This window comes from Mobula birostris, chromosome 6, assembly GCF_030028105.1.
Source record: "Mobula birostris isolate sMobBir1 chromosome 6, sMobBir1.hap1, whole genome shotgun sequence".
NCBI lineage: Eukaryota > Metazoa > Chordata > Chondrichthyes > Myliobatiformes > Myliobatidae > Mobula > Mobula birostris.
The window spans coordinates 196,904,010-196,924,787 of record NC_092375.1 but is presented as its reverse complement, the minus strand read 5'-3'; the positions used below and the strand labels follow the sequence as shown (position 1 = coordinate 196,924,787).

Here is a 20,778-nt window from a genome sequence, read left to right as displayed (position 1 = left end):
AGGCAGGTGACCAGAACTGGACACAATATTCCAAATTAAGCCTCATCAATGTCTTAAACACTTCACCATAACTTCTGTACTCAATACCCTGATTTATGAAAGGCAATGTACCAAAAGCTTTCTTTATGGCTCCATCTACCTGTGACACTACTTTGAAGGAATTATGGATCTGTACTCCCAGATCCCTTTGTTCCACCACATTCCTCAGTACCCTACTATTCACTTTGCAAGTCCTGCACTGGTTGGTCCTTCCGAAGTACAAACCTCGCACTTGTCTGCATTAAATTCCATCTGCTATTCTTAGCCCAGTTTTCCAGCTAGTCGAGATCCTATAGGAAGCTTTAATATCCTTTCCGATTTGGTGTCATCCACAAATTTGCTGGTCGAGTTAACTACACTATCATCCAGATCATTGATGTACATGACAAATAACAATGGACCCAACACCGATCCCTGTGGCGCACCACAGCCTCCAGTCAGAGATGAAACTATCTTTTACCACTCTTTAGCTTTTCCCACAAAGCCAATGTCTAATCCGATTTGCTACCTCATCCTGAATGCCGAGCAACTGAGCCTTCCTGACCAGCCTCCCATGCGGGACTGAGTCAAAGGCCTTTTTGAAATCCATGTAGACTACATCCACTGCCTTGACTTTATCAACTTTCCTGGTAACTTCCTCAAAAAACTCTATAAGATTGGTTGGACATGACTTACCATGCACAAAGCCATGTAGACTATCCCTACTCAATCCCTGTCTATCCAAATACTTACATATTAGGTCCCTTATATTTTCCCACTATTGATGTGAGGCTCAATGGCCTAGAATTTCCTGGCTTTTTCTTAGAACAACAGAACAACATTAGCTATCTGCCAGTTCTACGGCACCTCATCCATTGCTAAGAACGTTTTAATTACCATTGAAAGGGCCACTGCAGTCTATGCACAAGCCTCCTACAAGGTCAGAGGAAACACCTTGTCTGGCCTCAGGACTTATCCATCCTAATAATATAAGGATTGTTCTGCTGGGAGATTTTAACATTTTCTTAGCATAAGGAGTTTAGATGGGGTGGAATTTGTTAGGTGTGTTCAAGAAGGATTCCTGACACAATATGTAGGTAAGCCAACTGGAGCAGAGGCTGTACTTGATCTGATATTGGGAAATGAACCTGATCAGGTGTCAGGTCTCTCAGTGGGAGAGCATTTTGGAGGTGGAGACCAGAGTTCTGTCTCCTTCACCACAGTGCTGGAGAGGGATAGGAGCAGACAATCTGGGAAAACATTTAATTGGAGTAGGGGGAAATATGATGCTATTAGGCAGGAACTTGGGAGCAGATGTTCTCAGGAAAATTTACGGCAGAAATGTGGCAAATGTTCAGGGAACATCTGCATGGAGTTCTGAATATGTATGTTCCATTGAAGCAGGGAAAGGATGGTAGGGTTAAAGAGCCAAGGTGTACAGAGAATGTAGAAAATCCACTTAAGAAGAAGAGATAAGCTTATGAAAGGTTTAAGAAACTAGGTACTGTTTGAACTTCAGAAAATTAGAAGGTTGCTAGGAAAGAACTTAAGAATGGAAGTAGGAGACCCAGAAAGGGCATGAAAAGGCCTTGCTGAGCAGGATTAAGGAGAATCCAAAGGTATTCAACAAGTATTTACTTCAATATTCACTATGGAAATGAATCCTGGTGATTGTAGTGATGACTTGCAGCGGACTGAAAAGCTTGAGCATGTAGATATTATGAAAGAGGATGTGCTGGTGCTTTTGGAAAGCATTAAGTTGGATAAGTCGCCAGGACCAGATGAGATGTATCCCAGGCTACTGTGGGAGGAAGGGGAGGAGATCGCTGAGCCTCTGGCGATGATCTTTGCATCATCAATGGGGACGGGAGAGGTTCCGGAGAATTGGAAGGTTGCAGATATTGTTCCCTTATTCAAGAAAGGGAGTAGAGATAGCCCAGGAAATTATAGACCACTGAGTCTTACTTCAGTGGTTGGTAAGTTGATGGAGAAGATCCTGAGAGGCAGGGTTTATGAAGATTTGGAGAGGTATAATATGATTAGGAATAGTTGGCATGGCTTTGTCAAGGGCAGGTCGTGCCTTATGAGCCTGATTGAATTTTTTGAGGATGTGACTAAACACATTGATGAAGGAAGAGCAGTAGATGTAGTGTATATGGATTTCAGCAAGGCATTTGATAAGGTACCCCATGCAAGGCTTATTGAGAAAATAAGGAGGCATGGGATCCAAGGGGACATTGCTTTGTGGATCCAGACCTCACTTGCCCACAGAAGGCAAAGAGTGGTTGTAGATGGGTCATATTCTGCATGGAGACCGGTGACCAGTGGTGTGCCTCAGGGATCTGTTCTGGAACCTTTACTCTTCGTGATTTTTATAAATGACCTGGATGAGGAAGTGGAGGGATGGGTTAGTAAGTTTGCTGATGACACAAAGGTTGGGGGTATTGTGGATAGTCTGGAGGGCTGTCAGAGGTTACAGCGGGACATTGATAGGATGCAAAACTGGGCTGAGAAGTGGCAGATGGAGTTCAACCCAGATAAGTGTGAAGTGGTTAATTTTGGTAGGTCAAATATGGCAGAATATAGTATCAATAGTAAGACTCTTGGCAGTGTGGAGGATCAAAGGGATCTTGGAGTCCATATCCATAAGACACTCAATGCTGCTGTGGAGGTTGACAATGTTGTTAAGAAGGCGTATGCGTGTTGGCATTTATCAACCATGGGATTGAGTTCAAGAGCTGTGAGATAACGTTACAGCTATATAAGACCTTGGTCAGACCCAACTTGGAGTATTATGTTCAGTTCTGGTCACCTCACTACAGGAAGGATGTGGAAACCATAGAGAGGGTGCAGAGGAGATTTACAAGGATGTTGCCTGGTTTGGGGAGCATGCCTTATGAGAATAGGTTGAGTGAACTTGGGCTTTTCTCCTTGGAGTGACGGAGGATGAGAGGTGACCTGATAGAGGTGTACAAAGTGATGAGAAGCATTGATCATGTGGATAGTCAGAGGCTTTTTCCCAGGGCTGAAATGGTTGCCACAAGAGGGCACAGGTTTAAGGTGCTGGGGAGTAGGTACAGAAGAAATGTCCTGGGGTAAGTTTGTTACTCAGAGAGTGGTGAGTGTGTAGAATGGGCTGCCGGCAATGGTGGTGGAGACGGATACAATAGGGTCTTTTAAGAGACTTTTGGATAGGTACATGGAGCCTAGAAAAATAGAGGGCTATAGGTAAGCCGAGTAATTTCTAAGGAAGGGACATGTTCGGCACAACTTTGTAGGCTGAAGGGCCTGTATTGTGCTGTAGGTTTTCTATGTTTCTATGTTTTAAGATGAGGTGTGGAATAGCACCTATAAATAATAGACTGACCAATTATACATGCACTCCTCTCCCATTTTTAACATTTGTATCATTGTATTTTATTCAAAATTTACCCATCGGCCAGAACTTTCAATAGCATCGAGATTTCACATTAGCATTGCATCACTCTCACAGAGCAGCTTCCTTGTGCTGTCACTGAAAGAGACTGTAAGTGTTGGAATCTGGAGCAACAAGTGATCTGCTGGAGGACCCGAGTGGGCTGAGCAGCATCTGAGAGGTTGGGGGGCAGGGGGGACGAGAGAAGGCATTATCAGTATTTCCTGTTGAAACCCCGTGTCAGAGGAGAGAATGGAAGGGGGAGATAGTGGAGAGGAGAAGAGGTGTACCGAGGAGGGGTGATTCTGCAGATCATAAACACAAGAGGTTCTGCAGATGCTGGAAATCTAGAGCAACAACAGAAAATGCTGGAGGAACTCAGCAGGTTAAGCAGCATCTGTGGAAATGAAGAAACAGTCAACAACGACAAGACTCTTCATCAGGACTGGAAAGGAAGGGGGAAGATGCCAGAATAAAAAGGTGGGTAGAGGGAAAGGAGGTCAAGCTAGAAGGTCACAGGTGAAGCCAGGTGGGTAGGGGAGGAGGGATAAAGTAAGAAGCTGGGAGGTGGTAGGTGGAAAAGGTAGATGGCTGGAGGAGAAGGAATCGGATAGGAAAGGACAGTAGGCCTTGGGAGAAAGAGAAGGAAAAAGGGCACCAGTGGGAGGTGATATGTAGGTGAGGAGAAGAGGTAAGAGGCCAGAGAGGGTATAGAGGAGGTAAAGGGGAGGGAAAAATTACTGGAAGGGGAAATTGATGTTTATGCCATCAGGTTGGAGGCTACCTAGACAGAGTATGAGGTGTTGCTCCTCCACCCTGAGAGTGGCCTCATCCTTGCAGAAGAGGAGCCCATGGACTTACTTACATTCTTTGCTTCAGGAAAACGATCTTGGCAATTGTCGGGATGACTTACAGTGGACTGAAATGCTTGAGCATATAGACATTAAGAAAGAGGATGTGCTGGAGCTTCTGAAAAGCATTAAGTTAGATAAGTCGCCCGGACCAGACAAGATATACCAGACAGGCTACTGTGGGAGGTAGGGGAGGAGATTGCTGAGCCTCTGGCGATGATCTTTGCATCATCAATGGGGCCAGGAGAGGTTCCGGAGGATTGGAGGGTTGCAATGTTGTTCCCTTGTTCAAGAAAGTGAGAAGAGATAACCCAGGAAATTATAGACCAGTGAACCTTACTTCAGTGGTGGGCAAGTTGTTGAAGAAGATGCTAAACATTTGGAGAGACATCATCTGATTAGGGATAGTCAGCATGGCTTTGTCAAGGGCAGGTCGAGCCTTACGAGCCTGACTGAAATCCTTGAGGATGTAACAAAATACATTGATGAAGATAGAGCAGTGGATGTAGTGTTTATGGATCTAAGAACATAAGAAATAGAAGCAGGAGTGAGCCATCTGGCCAGTCGATTTGTTCCGTCATTCAATAAGATCATGGCTAATCTGCCATAAACTCATCTCCACCTACCCACCTTTTCCTCATAAATTTTAATTCCCCCTACTATGCAAAATTCTATCCAAGCTTGTCTTATGTAAATTCACTGAGGCAGCCTCCACTGCTTCATTGAGCAGAGAATTCCATAGGTTTACCACCCTCTGGGAAAAGCACTTCCTCCTTATCTCCGTCTGAAATCTACTCCTCCGAATCTTAAGGCTATGTCTCCTAGTTCTTCGTCCGACCTACCAGTGGAAACAACTTTCTTGCCTCTATCTTATCTACCTCTTTCATAATTTTATATATTTCTTTAAAATCTCCTCTCATTCTTTTGAATTCCAGTGAGTACAGTCCCAGGAGACTCAATCTCTCCTCATAGTCTAACCCCCTCATCTCTGGAATCAACCTGGTGAACCTTCTCTGCACGACCTCCAAAGCCAGTATATCCTTCCTCAAGTAAGGAGACCAGAACTGCACACAGTACTCCAGGTGCAGCCTCACCAGTACCCTGTATAGTTGCAGCATAACCTCCCTGCTCTTAAATTCAATCCCTCTGGCAATGAGGGCCAACATCCAATTTGCCTCATTGATAACCTGCTGTGCCTGCAAACCAACCTTTCGTGATTCATGCACAAGCACTCCCAAGTCCCTCTGCACAGCAGCATGCTGTAATTTTTTATCTTTTAAATAATAATCTGATCTTCCTGTTTTCCTTCCAAAGTGGATGACCTCGCATTTACCAACATTGTACTCCATCTGCCAGACCCTTGCCCATTCACTTAACATATCTATATCTCTTGACAGACTCTTCATATCTTCTGCACAATTTGCTTTTCCACTCAATTTAGTATCATCAACAGACTGAGATACACTACACTCGGCCCCCTCTTCCAGATCGTTAATATATATCTTAAACAGTTGCAGGCCCAGCACCGACCCCTGTGGCACACCACTCACCACTGATTGCCAATCAGAGTATCACCCATGTATCCCAACTCTCTGCTTTCTATTAGTTAACCAATCCTCTATCCATGCTAATACATCACCCCAACTCTATGCATCCTTATCTTATGGATAAGTCTTTTATGCGGCAGCTTATCAAAAGCCTTCTGGAAATCCAATTAATAACATCCATCTGCTTCCTTCTATCCACTGCACTCATTATATCCTCAAAGAACTCCAGTAAGTTTGTCAAACAGGACCTGCCTTTGCTGAATCCTTGCTGCATCTGCCTGATGAATCCATTTCTTTCCAGATGCCTCACTATTTCTTCTTTAGTGATAGCTTCAAGCATTCTCCCAACTACAGATGTTAAACTAACGGGCCTATAGTTACCTGCCTTTTGTCTACATCCTTTTTTGAACAGTGGCGTGACATTCGCCGTCTTCCAATCCGCTGGGACCTGCCCAGAGTCCAGAGAATTTTGGTAAATCATCACCAAAGCCTCTACAATAATTTCTGCCATTTCTTTCATAACCCTGGGGTGCATTCCATTACGACCAGGGGACTTCTAAGGCATTTAATAAGGTTCCCCATGCAGGGCTCATTCAGAAAGTAAGAAGGCATGGGATCCAAGGAGACCTTGCTTTGTGGATCCAGAATTGGCCTGCTCACAGAAGGCAAATGGTGGTTGTAGATGGTTTATATTCTGCATAGAGGTCGGTGACCAGTGGTTTTCCGCGGGGGTCTGTTCTGGGACCCTCTTTGTGATTTTTATAAATGACCTGGATGAAGAAGTAGAGGTCCTGACGAAGGGTCTCGGCCTGAAACGTCGACTGCACCTCTTCCTAGAGATGCTGCCTGGCCTGCTGCGTTCACCAGCAACTTTGATGTGTGTTGCGAAGAAGTAGAGGGATGGGTTAGTAAATTTGCTGATGATACAAAGGTTGGGGGTGTTGTGGATAGTGTGGAGGGCTGTCAGAGATTACAGTGGGACATTAATAGGATGCAGAACTGGGCTGAGATGTGATAGATGGAGTTCAACCCAGATAAGTGTGAAGTGGTTCATTTTGGTAGGTCAAATTTGATGAAAAATATAGTATTAATGGTAAGACCCTTGGCAGTGTGGAGGATCTTGGAGTCCATGTGCATAGGACACTCAAAGCTAATGTACAGGTTGACAGTGTTGTTAAGAAGGCTTATGGTGTGTTGGCATTTATCACCCATGCGATTGAGTTCAAGAACCGTGAGCTAATGTTACAGCTATATAAGAGCTTGGTCAGACCCCACTTGGAGTACTGTGTTCGCTTCTGGTCATCTTACTACAGGAAGGATGTGGAAACCATAGAAAGGGTGCAGAGGAGATTTACAAGGATGTTGTCTGGATGGAGAGCATGCCTTATGAGAATAGGCTGAGTGAACATGGTCTTTTCTCCTTGGAGCGATGGAGGGTGAGATGTTAGCTGATAGAGGTGTATAAGATTGATCATGTGAATAGCCAGAGGTTTTATCCCAGGGCTGAAATGGCTAACATGAGGGCGTGTGGTTTTAAGGTGCTTGGAAGTAGGTACAGAGGAGATGTCAGGGGTAAGTTTTTCACACAGAGAGTGGTAGGTGTGTGGAATGGGCTGCCAGCGGTGGTTGTGGAAGCGGATACAATAGGGTCTTGTAAGAGACTCGTAGATAGGTACATGGAGCTTAGAAAAATAGAGGGCTATGCTCTAGGGAAATTTTAGGGAGTTTCTAGAGTAGGTTACATGATCAGCACAACGTTGTGGGCCGAAAGGCCTGTAATGTGCTGTAGATTTCTATGTTCTATGTCAGAATGGGAATGGGGATAGGAATTAGAATGGTTGGCTACTGAGAAGTTCCACTTATTGCAGATGGATTGGAGGTTCCTGCCAAAATGAACCCATAATTTACATTGGGTCTCACCACTGTAGAAGAGGCTGTTCAGGAGCAGCATATATAACGGACAACCACAGCAGATTCACAGGTGAAGTGGAACTGGAAGGACTGGGGCCCTGACTGGAGGTGAAGGAAGAGGTAAATGTGGAATTGTAGCATTTCTGTCATTTGCAGGGATACGTGCCAGGAGGGAGATTAGTGGAGAGGGATGAATGGAATGGGAATCATGGAGGAAGTGATTCCTGTGTAAAGTGGAGAGCTGAGGGAAGGTAATGATGTTTTTAGTGATAGGAACCCATTGAAGTTTGTGTAAATTGCTCAGATTGATGAGTTGGATACAGATGCTCATGGGGTGATAGGTGAGAACATAAGGAACTCTGTTCTTGTTAAGCGGCGGGAAGATGGGATGAGTGCAGATGTCCAGGAGATGGAGGAGATGTGGGAAAGCACAGCAAGAATGGACGATCTGCAGATGGTGGAACACACACAAAAACATATTGCAGGAACTCAGCAGGTCAAGCAGCATCTATGGAAAGGATTAATCAGTCAACATTTCAGACCAAAACACTTACTCAGGACTGAGATTTGGGGTAGATAGAGTCAGGTGGGGACGGGGTAGAGTTGGGATGTGGATGATAGATAGAGGCAGACACAAAAGTATATGGAAACAGACAGTGAGACAGCAAAGTGAATGTGAGACAGCTAGGAGGGTGATGAACAGAAACACAAAGGTTATTACAGGAGGTTACTTTTTCTCTCAGTCACATTTGAGCCACAGTCATTGATCAATTTCTTTGAGGTTCTAAATATAATGCTTACCTCCATGGGCAAAACAGACTTTCAACTTGGGAAATTTTTCAAAGATACCACCAAACAGCATGCAGCAGATTGCAGTAGTTGTTTCAGCAGGCATACCTAAAGAAAATGAAATCAATTCATATCTTCACTCAAAGGTTAGTCAAATGTTAAAGTGGAGTGGGTGGTTCTATCTCTTACACTCTTTTCCTTCCCAAGTTAATGGAGTTGAGAAGGATAATAAATCAGCCGAGATCAAATAGCAGAGCAGACACAATGGGTCAAATGGCCGAATTCTGCTCCATTATCTTATGCTACTCGTGAAACGAAATATTTCAAGATAAAGCATTCCTCAATGATGTTTTCACAATGCTATGAAATGCAGTGGATTCCAGTTAATTAGGCCTTTGCTTATTTGGGACAACTCTTAAAGATCAAAAACTAGTCAAGAAAATATTCAGGATTCCCTTTGTTGATTTGGGAAACTATGTGGCAGGAGATTGCTGTTGAACAGTTTCTAACTGGTGTCAGTTGCATGCACTTGAGTGGTTGTTAGACACAACACCATGCTTAAAGCGAACAGTTTTAAAATTGTGTCCGTTGTGAGCGTTTGTGTTCAAAAACCAGTGATTTTTTTTGTCACTGATAGTTGGCGAGAATAAGCAGTAAGATATTTTAGAATTGCTTTGCTTGCTGTGGTTTCAGGGTTCAGCTACAAGATGCGAGAAATGGCCAGGAGTGAAAATGAAACAATTTCACTACTTCAACAAGGTAGGAATTTGAAGGTATCGACAATCATCTTGAATGTTACAATGCAAAGGAAGATTTGGAGGTTGCAATTGTTGAAAACATTGTATGAAGTCAGTCCATTATCTGTACCAGGAGTCTGTGTTGATTTTGTTCACTTACAGTCAACTCTGCATGATGGAGGCAAACTACACAGCTGAGACGTTCCTGGTGATACTTTGGGAGAATTGGCAATACTCATGTTGAACAGAGATAGTACCATCAGCAGAGTGACATTTTATTCTAATTGTTCTTTTGGAGTGGATATTACTAGAAAGTCAGAGGTTTATAATCTACCTCTAATTATCACTGAACTGAGAAGGAGATTAAGCTCAACATATTGGTGGGTCTGAATTCTTGTATTGGGTAGATAGGATAAGAATGGTGGACTTCATGTGTGATAATACGTTTGTTTCATGCTCACTATTTCTGATAACAGATTTTTTAAAAATTACATATTTATTTATACTTGAATTTAAATTTCCCAGCTGCTCTCAAGTAATTGCAAGGCTGAACCAAATGTGGTGACAAATCAACATATAGGAGAGAGACTGAAAATCTGACTGAGTGGTGCCACAACAACAACCTCTCACTCAATGTCGGCAAGACCACGGAGCTGATTATTGACTTCAGAAGGATGAAACCCGAGGCCCATGAGCTCGTCCTCATTGGGGAAATCAGAGGTGGAGAGAGTCAGCAACGTTAAATTCCTCGGTGTTATCATTTCAGAGGATCTGTCCTGGGCCCAGCATGTAAGTGCAATTACAAAGGAAGCACGGCAACACCTCTACTTCCTCAGGATTTTGCGAAGATGAGGCATAGCATCTAAAACTTTGACAAACTTCTATAAATGTGTGGTAGAGAGTATATTAACTGGCTTATTACAGCCTGGTATGGAAACACCAATGTCCTTGAATGGAAAATCCTACAAAAAGTAATGGATACAACCCAGTCTGTCATGGGTAAAGCCCTCCCCACCAATGAACACAGCTCCTCAAAGCATTGTCGCAGGAAAGCAGCTTTCATCCTCAGGGACTCCCACCAACCAGGGCATGCTCCCGCCTCAGGACCACCATGTTCAGGAATAGTTATTACCCCTCAATCATCAGGCTCTTGAAACAGAGGGGATGGTTTCACTAAACTTCATTTGTCCCATCACTGAAATATTCCCACAACCTATGTACTCACTTTCAAGGACACTTAATCTCATGTTCTCAAATTTATTGCTTATTTATTATTGTTATTTTTTTCTTTTTGCATTGCAACCATTTGTGTCTTGCACACCGGTTGAAAACCCAGTTGATGTGGTCTTTCATTGATTCTGTAATGATTATTATTCTATTATGGATTTACTGAGTATGCACGCAAGAAAATGAATCTCAGAGTTGTATGTGCTGACATATAAGTACTTTGATAATAAACTTACTGTGAACTTCGATTGAACCTTGTGCTCTGTATCAGGCATCATGAATTGTAATTGACTAACATAATCATGTTGGTATTGTGTCCAGTTTTGGATACGTGTGCAGTAGGATACGGACAGCCAGTGATACCTTCAGTTGTGAGGCCAGCTGTCATGCCAGGAATAATGCATTGTCACTTCATTGAGTCAGAAACGATGCCACTGAACTAAAGAATAATTTGGGAATAATTTGCAGGTTCTGGCATGATGTAATCAGTTTTGCTGGGAATGGCAATAGATAAAGGCAAAGAACAAAAGGTTGATCAAACTGATTACATTGGAAGCATTGGTGTATTCAATTGGCTATGTGAATCTCTCAGATCAGACAGAATGCCCAGTCATGGGAAGAGATTGTCAGTGAACAGATTCAAGGTATTTTTTGTGTGTGACTGTATTTTACTGATATTTTATGTGTACTTCTGTGTTATATGTGCTCTATTTACCTCGCGCCGCATGTACTGCGTCTTGCACCTTGGCCTCAGAGCAACAGTTTCATTTGACTGTGTTCGTGGGTATTCATGTATGGTTGAATGACAATTAAACTTGAATTTGAATGTGGTTAGAGCCCCTTGAAAAAAAATAACATCCTCACCAACTCCTGGGAATCCCTGGCTGTGTACATCCATCTGTTGATGCTTCTGGACACATCTTCAGTGATGTTCCTGGAATCATCGGGTGTTTCGGGTCTTTCAACATCATGCAACCTCCTCCAGGTGACCCAGCCGGGGCTGATCAGACCCCAGCTTGTGTCCAGATGGCTAGCTACTTATAACTCCATGGCTCGCCTCTTTTGAGCCACAGCCATCTTGAGGCCCTCTCTGCCGCATCGGTGGTACTGCGGATGGCTCTCCTCTTCCTCTCTCTCTCGATGCCCAAAATGCTGAAGGCTCTAGCTAAGGAACGGGCTACGAATCCCCTACAACCAACCTCCACTGGGCATGGCTTGCAGCTTCCTATCAACCCCTCCCTTCGCTGTTGCCTCCAGACTTTGGTTGACATCTTCATCAAACTGCTTCCACAGTGAAGTCATGTTAGCTGCAGGCCATTTGATCCGCCTCCTGTTAGACTTCATGTTAGAGGGATTAGTTTGCAACACTTGGAGGTTCCAGGCACTATGGGATGACTCTGGGCCTGGCCCCTCTTTTGTCTCACCAGGTTGGACACTTGTGCGTTGTGCTGCTCCTGCTCCCTCCAAAATCTTCATCCTCGCTTGGTGGATCTTCAAGCCGCGATCGTTCTTGCAGATTTTGCCACATGCACACTGCTTCCTCATCATCGTTTGTTCATTACCTGGGTCTGATGTCGTTGTGTCCATCCGACTGGGGTGCTCATCCTCCCCACCTCCCCCTGGGGGTACATTTCCCTTAGATTCATTGTAGCTTTTGTGGGGGTCCTCCTCTCAGAGGACACAGATTGGGTTGCCAGCCCGTCATAAATACTCAAAATTGAGAAGGAACATTTGTGAAGGCTTTGAAATGAGGCCTTGCATTGGGATCATAAAAAAACGCATAAGAATGGACTACAAGCCATTCTTGGATATTGAATGCCTGATTTACGGCCATCTCCTACATATGAACAAACTCATTCCTGGTATCCAAAATAAAATGTTGTGCCTTAATTACTACCGCCTAGTGGCTCTAACATCTGCCATTGGGAAGTGCTGCGGCTGGTCTTTGCACGCATCAATTTGAGAAAGTCATTTGGAGGCGCTGTGATGGTGGGAAGTGGAGTGTCGTCTTTCTCTGTCTAATTGTTCGGTGGATTACATGTCTGTGGCGTAAACAACTAACAACTCTGGTGATCCAATACACAATGGGAGACCTACTACTGCTTCGCAACCAAGACATAAAAAACCGTGGCTTGAATTTGTTGCTATCCGGACTGTACAAGCGAGTGGGGGATCCTTGGCCTGACAGAGCAAGGAAACGGGGCAGGAGAGAGTGTGACAGCAGGCTGAAGAGCTTGGCAGGTAAACGGAAGCATCCGCCTCTCCCATCTAGAATTGCCAACGTAAGATCCCTAAGACACAAACTTGACGAACTCCATCTGAACATGAAATATCAGTGGACACTTAAGGAAGCTAATCTCGTATGTATCACCAAGATCTGGACTGATGATACGGTTGCAAACTCAGAACTTTCTCAGGATGGTTTTAAGAGTACCGATTCGATGAGGCCGCGATTATAACAAAAGCGCTAACAATCATGGAGGCGGTTTATGTGTATGTGTACAGGAAACTTGGCGCAAAACTGTAAAGATCAGAGAGACACGCTGCTTATCAGATGTTGAACTGCTGGCCACTACTTTTAGACCGAGATATTTGCCTAGAGAATTTGGCCAGCTGAAATGTATCGTTCTGAGGTGGGGTGTGGTCGCCAGTCTGCCCCTGCATTTCCACTGACCAGTACTGTTCATTGCTACATTTTAGCTTGGGTTTTACAGTCATTGCTTGTGTATCTGTGGGTCACCCTGACTGTAACCAGGGTGTGTGATGGTCACCTCCCTCGTCGGTGTGGGACTGGTTGGGTTCACTCTCCGGGTTATGGTGCCCGGTCTGTATTGTGTCTATCACAATAAAATGGTTGTTGAGTTAACGAGCTTTCTCGTCTGTCATTATGAACCAAATGCTCGCCACAGTATTATCTGTATTTCCCTTCCGCGAACACCACTTGCTCAGCAGAGTGCATGCAACGCATAGAGAGTAACATACCCAACTCTCCCGTCTTAATTCTGGGAGATTTTAACAGCTGCCAACTTAATAAAGTTCTGCCCACATATCAACAACATGTATCACGTGCCACAAGAGGCGACAGGACAATTGGCCTCTGCTATGGGAATGTAAATAACAGTTATCGAGCATACAGTAACACCCACCCCTAAGCACAGCCGACCACAACGCCACTCATGTAGTGCCCGCCTACCGAACAATACTCCAAAGAGAGGACACGGCTAAAGACTTGCTGAGCTGTGGAAACCCTGCTGGACTGCTATGAATGCTCTGACTGGGAGGCACTCACAGCTGGTAGTAGTCTACAGGGGGCTACTGACATCGTCACTGACTGTATACTTTTTTTCAAGACATTATCATACCTAAAGAAACTGTCAAAGTACTTCTCAATAGCAAACCTTGGATCACAAAGAATCTGAAATCACACTTAACTTGAAGAAAATAGCCCTCACCTCTGGCAACAGGACTTATTCAGGTGAGGCTAAACAAAGAAATAAAACAAGCCAAAGGGGTCTATAAGGAGAAAGTAGAAAAGGTCTTCCAAGAGGACAAAGCTAGAGGTTCCTGGAAAGGTGCCAAAACAATGGCCAGCCAGACTCCATCCTACCCGATTCAGGAGGAATGTCTAGAGTTTGCAGAAGGACTGCAGGTTTGATCAGTACGACTTCACACTGGAGATGCAGGAGCTGACCACCGTTTGCCTGTCGGATGCACTAAGCAGCACCAATACAGGGTTTCATCCGAGGTGGAAAGGGGACTCGAGAACAAACCCCAGTGAAGCACCAGGTCCAGACAACATTAGTGGCCGGCTACTGAAACTCTGCTGTAGACAACTGTCAGAGGTTTTCTGTCATCTCTTCAACCGCTCTCTCCGAACATTCCATACCACCCATTTGGAAAGCTGCCATCATATGCCGAATTCCCAAGAGCAATCCCCCCTGCAACAATGACACTGCCCTGTAGTTCTAACGTTGCTGATGATGAAGCCCTTTGAAAAGCTCTTCCTACCACAGCTCCAGGTGATGGGAAGTGTGCTTACTGACTCTCTCCAGTTTGCTTACAGGCTGAAACGAGGTGTGGATGATGCGGAACTAACACCATACCTACCCACACTGGGAGGGGCCTGGATCATTTGTTAGGATGTTGTTTGTGGACATCTCCAGTGCATTTAACACCGTGCAACCCCATCCCATGGGACACAAACTTCAGCAAATGAATGTAAACCCCCACCACATACTCCTCATCCTCTTCTTCGTCACAGACAGACATCAAAAAGTGAGGTATAATGGCTATATGAACACCGAAAGGCAAATATCAACTGAACCACGGGGTTCGGTGATCTCACCAGTCTTGTTCACACTGTACACAGACGACTGCAGAAGCTCACACCCAGGCACACAGTACACCAAGTACTCAGATGACACAGTCATCACTGATGCTACCAACACCGATGACAGCATCAATGAGGAAATCAATACATCGGCTGGGGGGTATCTGGGGTGTCAGGGAGGGGTAGTACCTCTGGTGGGGGAACATGTCGCGTCCTTTTCAGGGCAGTTAGTCCACCTTTTGTCCCCACCTGGTACTCAGCTCTTACCTGTGGCTCCCCGTAGCTGTTTGCATGCGACAGCGGCCACACCCCGGGCAACGGCTTCGACAAGCCGGCTAAACCAGGTGAGGGTAGCCGACGGGTCTCAAACCCGCGGTGAGATAGGGAGTTGTCTATCCCAGCATGTGAAGACAGACTCCGGCGGATTGAGCGGATGAGACCTATGGAAGGTCCAACGGTCAAGAAGGCGGTCTCTGCAAGCGTCGTGGAAAGTGTAGAGCAGGACAAGACACAGAAGATGTCCTGGTCATCCACTGCGCCTAGTCCCATCTCCAGCCCTCTTGACTGTGTCTTGCCACTGGATCCAGATGGGAATTGGGAAGAGAGAGTGAGGCTGACGCTGTGCAACTCTCCCTCACTTAAATCCAAATCACGCACTAGTTTTGACACCATCATAATGGTGTCGAGGTTCTCATCGACGTCAACGACGGACGAACAACATCTGCTGGATGGTGCACAAACAACCATCTGGACCTGAACCCCAGTACAACAAAGGAAATGGTAGTGGGCTTTAGAAAACAACTGTACCCTGTCCCAACCCTGGAAATAACTGGCGCAGTCGATAGAGCATGTTGGAGAATACAAGCACCTCAGCACAACTATAGATAACAAAAATCACCTTTAACACCACTGATGGGTTGATACTCTCCAAGTGCCAACAATGGCTATTTTTCCGAAGGAAGATAAGGAAACTTCAGGTCCAGTCATACTGTAGATTTTCCAGACATTTTATAAATGCTTCAATGAATGAATATTAACCTACAACATCATGGCATGGTTTGGAGCAATGAACACTACCAACCTCAGCCCAATCCACAGAATTGTCAGAGTAAGTAGTAAAGTCATTGGCCAGGAACAAGAATCCATTAGAGACGGACAATAAAGAAGGCTCAACAAATAGTAGAGGACGTTACACATCCACTTCACACATACTACACTCTCATGCCATCTGCACACCGCCATTAGTCCCTGCCCACCAGCGCCAGAAGAGCCTTATCTAGTTTTATGCCTTCCACTGGTGCACCTCAGTGCTTAGCCCACTGCTCCACTCTCTGTATACACATGACTGTGTGGCTAGGCATAGAACATAGAACATAGAATAGTACAGCACAGTACAGACCCTTCGGCCCACAATGTTGTGCCGACCCTCAAACCCTGCCTCCCATATAAGCCCCCAACTTAAATTCCTCCAGATACCCGTCTAGTAGTCTCTTAAACTTCACTAGTGTATCTGCCTCCACCACTGACTCAGGCAGTGCGTTCCACACACCAACCACTCTCTCAGTAAAAACCCTTCCTCTAATATCCCCCTTGAACTTCCCACCCCTTACCTTAAAGCCATGTCCTCTTGTATTGAGCAGTGGTGCCCTGGAGAAGAGGCACTGGCTATCCACTCTATCTATTCCTCTTATTATCTTGTACACCTCCATCATGTCTCCTCTCATCCTCCTTCTCTCCAAAGAGTAAAGCCCTAGCTCCGTTAATTTCTGATCATAATGCATACTCTCTAAACCAGGCAGCATCCTGGTAAATCTCCTCTGTACCCTTTCCAATGCTTCCACATCCTTCCTATAGTGAGGCAACCAGAACTAGACACAGTACTCTAAGTGTGGCCTAACCAGAGTTTTACAGAGCTGCATCATTACATCGCGTCTCTTAAACTCTATCCTTCGACTTATGAAAGCTAACACCCCATAAGCTTTCTTAACTACCCTATCCACCTGTGAGGCAACTTTCAAGGATCTGTGGACATGTACCCCTAGATCCCTCTGCTCCTCCACACTACCAAGTATCCTGCCATTTACTTTGTACTCTGCCTTGGAGTTTGTCCTTCCAAAGTGTACCACCTCACACTTCTCTGGGTTGAACTCCATCTGCCACTTCTCAGCCCACTTCTGCATCCTATCAATGTCTCTCTGCAATCTTTGACAATCTTCTACACTATCTACAACACCACCAACCTTTGTTTCGTCTGCAAACTTGCCAACCCACCCTTCTACCCCAACATCCAGACCGTTAATAAAAATCACGAAAAGTAGAGGTCCCAGAACAGATCCTTGTGGGACACCACTAATCACAATCCTCCAATCTGAATGTACTCCCTCCACCATGACCCTCTGCCTTCTGCAGGCGAGCCAATTCTGAATCCACCTGGCCAAACTTCCCTGGATCCCATACCTTCTGACTTTCTGAATAAGCCTACTGTGTGGAACCTTGTCAAATGCCTTACCATGCCTTATCCATATAGATCACATCCACTGCACTACCCTCATCAGTATGCCTGGTCACCTCCTCAAAGAACTCTATCAGGCTTGTTAGACACGATCTGCCCTTCACAAAGCCATGCTGACTGTCCCTGATCAGACCATGATTCTCTAAATGCCCAGCGATCCTATCTCTAAGAATCTTTTCCAACAGCTTTCCATAGTTCAAGTACCGTCTATAAATTTGCTGATGATACAACCATTGTTGGTAGAATCTCAGGTGGTGATGAGAGGGCGTACAGGAGTGAGATATGTCAACTAGTGGAGTGGTGTTGCATCAACAACTTGACACTAAACGTCAGTAAGACAAAAGATCTGATTGTGGACTTCAGGAAGGGAAAGACGAAGGGACACATACCAATCCTCATAGAGGGATCAGAAGTTGAGAGAGAGAGCAGTTTCAAGTTCCTGGGTGTCAAAATCTCTGAGGATCTAACCTGGTCCCAACATATCTATGTAGTTATAAAGAAGGCAAGACAGCAGCTATATTTTGTTAGGATTTTGAAGTGATTTGGCATTTCAACAAATGCACTCAAAAACTTCTATAGTTGTACTGTGGAGAGCATTCTGACAGGCTGCATCACTGTCTGGTATGGAGGGGCTACTGCACCGGACTGAAAGAAGCTGCAGAAGGTTGTAAATCTAGTCAGCTCCATCTTGGGTACTAGCCTACAAAGTATCCAGGACATCTTTAGGGAGCTGTGTCTCAGAAAGGCAGCGTCCATTATTAAGGACCTTCAGCACCCAGGACAAGCCCTTTTCTCACTGTTACCATCAGGTAGGAGATACAGAAGCCTGAAGGCACACACTCAGCGATTCAGGAACAGCTTCTTCCCCTCTGCCATCTGATTCCTGAATGAACATTGAATCTTTGGACACCACCTCACTTTTTGTTAATATACAGTATTTCTGTTTTTGCACTTTTAAAAAATCTATTCAACATATGTATACTGTAACTGATTTGCTTGTTTATTTTTTATTATTATTTTATTTTATTTATTATTTTTTTCTCTCTGCTAGATTACATATTGCATTGAACTGCTGCTGCTAAGTTAACAAATTTCACATCACATGCCGATGATAATAAATCTGATTCTGATTCCATTCACCTCCTCAACACCCAATTTTGACTATATAGTATACATAGTGTGGGCACGTGGCCAAGTGGTTAAGGCATTGGACTAGTGATCTGAAGGTCGTGAGTTCGAGCCCCAGCCAAGGGAGCGTGTTGTGTCCTGGAGCAAGGCACTTAATCACAGTGCTCTGCGACGACACTGGTGCCAAGCTGTATGGGTCCTAATGCCCTTCCCTTGGACAACATTGGTGTTGTGGAGAGGGGAGACTTGCAGCATGGGCAACTGCTGGTCTTCCATACAACCTTGCCCAGGCCTGCGCCCTGGAGAGTGAAGACTTTCCAGGCGCAGATCCATGGTCTCGCAAGATTATCGGATTCCTTATAGTATGCATAGCACCTTTGACAGTAAAAACAGTCAGTTGTATTTTAAATCACATGCATTAATTCTTAGTGTTTATTATCTATTGTGAGGATTTTATATTGTGTTTAACTACGTAACTAGTGTGATGTCGTGTATCTTAAGCTCTGTGATGTTGTCCTTACCACTGTACAAACGAAGTCCCTCACAGAAGATAAAGTGAATTGAATTGAATCCCAGCTCTCCAGATAAACTCAGTCCAGTGCAATTTGCCTAACACTGAAACAGGTCTATGACAGGTACCCTCTCTCCCTACATGCTTCTGGACAGTGAAGACATCTATGCCAGACAATTGTTTATTGACTTCAGTTCTGCCTTCAGTACTACTATTCCAAGCAAACTCTCACCAAACTCTGGACCCTGTGAGTCAGTGCCTCCCTCTGCAAATGGATCCATGATTTTCTGATCAACAGGAGATGGAGAGTTCAGTGACTTGGTGTCATGACAACAGCCTTTCTCTCAATGTCAATAAGACTAAACAGCTGACCATTGACTTCCGAAAAGGGAATAGTGCGTACACTCCTGTCTGTACCAACAGTGCTGAGGTTCAGCGTGGAGGGTTCACTTTGAATTCAAGTTCAAAGGTTCATTTATTATTAAAGCATGTATCTATATATTACTCTGAAATCTGTCTTCTCCAGATAGCCATGAGAAAAGAAAGGACATGAAAGTCATTCAAAGGGTAACATCAAACTCATCTCCCCCCGCACCAAAAAGAATGTCAACACAATCATTAACCCCCCCCAAAACCCCTCTCTTCACACCAAATGGAACAGGAACATCAACCCCAAAAAACAAGCCTACCTCCGCACAAAAAAAACCTAACAAAACACAAGAGAACATCAACTCCCAATCCCCCTCGCCTTGCACCACAAAATGGAAAAGGAACAGGCGATAAAAGACAGAGAATATAAAAACCATTGTCTGAAAAAGTCCACAGTCCATAAACGCAATAGTCCAATCCATAAACACAGAACCACGATACCCTCCTACGATATCATGGAAATTCATTGAAAGAAGGAGACACTGCATGAGGCAAAGGCCTACCCACCTGCCACAGCCAGTCACACAGTGATAAGCCGTTCACACACCTTCTCTGGCAGCGATCAAAAGGAAGGCAGTTGTTGCTGAACTTTTGCTTGCCTTCCACATTTGCCTTGCTGCTTCAATGTTTCTCGATACTTTAATTAGCAATTCATAGGCGCTTTAACTGGCGAAATGGAGTTAGACATTGGCTCGCGCCCTGTCACGAAGTTTCTTTACATCAAGGCCATGCGAGTACACACTTGCTTCCCAGACTCCTCTTGGACACAGCAAAGTAATGGATCATGCAATCAATGTCTGGACTATAAATCACAGGCTTTGACAGTCCCAGAAAACCATTTAGGGTGAAAATCAGATGGAAAAGAGGTAAAATAGACATTTTCATTGTATGCTGACGCCACCTTGACCAGAAGTTCAAAGTACAATACTTATCAAGGTATGTATACTTTATACAACCTTGAGATTTGTCTCCTTACAGGCAGCCGCAAAACAGTGAAACCCAACAGAACCCATTAAAACAAAAGAAGACCATCAAACTCCCAACAGAAAAAACTGTGCAAAAAAAAAGTAAGCGAACTGCAATCAGAACTGAAGTTTACGAAGCTTGGCATCACTGCAGCCGATTCAGAAAGCTGTTAGTTGCTGGTCACAGCCTCAGGTCAGCACAGAGCTGTGTAAACTTCACAGAGCAGCAAGCTGAAGCGACCTGTTCCTCGCCTCTGACCCTGGCCTGTACACAACCTTTCCAATTTGGCTTGGCACTTACATCGATCAACCCTCGGGTCATTCCTCCCTCTGGAGCCCGGGCCCCACTGCTTCGATTTGGGCCATACCCAATCTTTTCAATTTGCTCTGTGCTTAAATCAATCAAAT

General features: G+C 44.7%; 1 protein-coding gene across 1 annotated transcript in view; it reads right to left on the bottom strand.

Annotated features, from left to right (window-relative positions):
• Nucleotides 1-20,778, bottom strand: part of acmsd (aminocarboxymuconate semialdehyde decarboxylase) — an 83,342-nt gene that overhangs the window by 12,146 nt on the left and 50,418 nt on the right. The window contains exon 7 of the mRNA XM_072262167.1: nucleotides 8,544-8,639. Within this exon, the coding sequence (XP_072118268.1) occupies nucleotides 8,544-8,639 (96 nt within the window). The remainder of the gene's footprint in view (nucleotides 1-8,543; nucleotides 8,640-20,778) is intronic.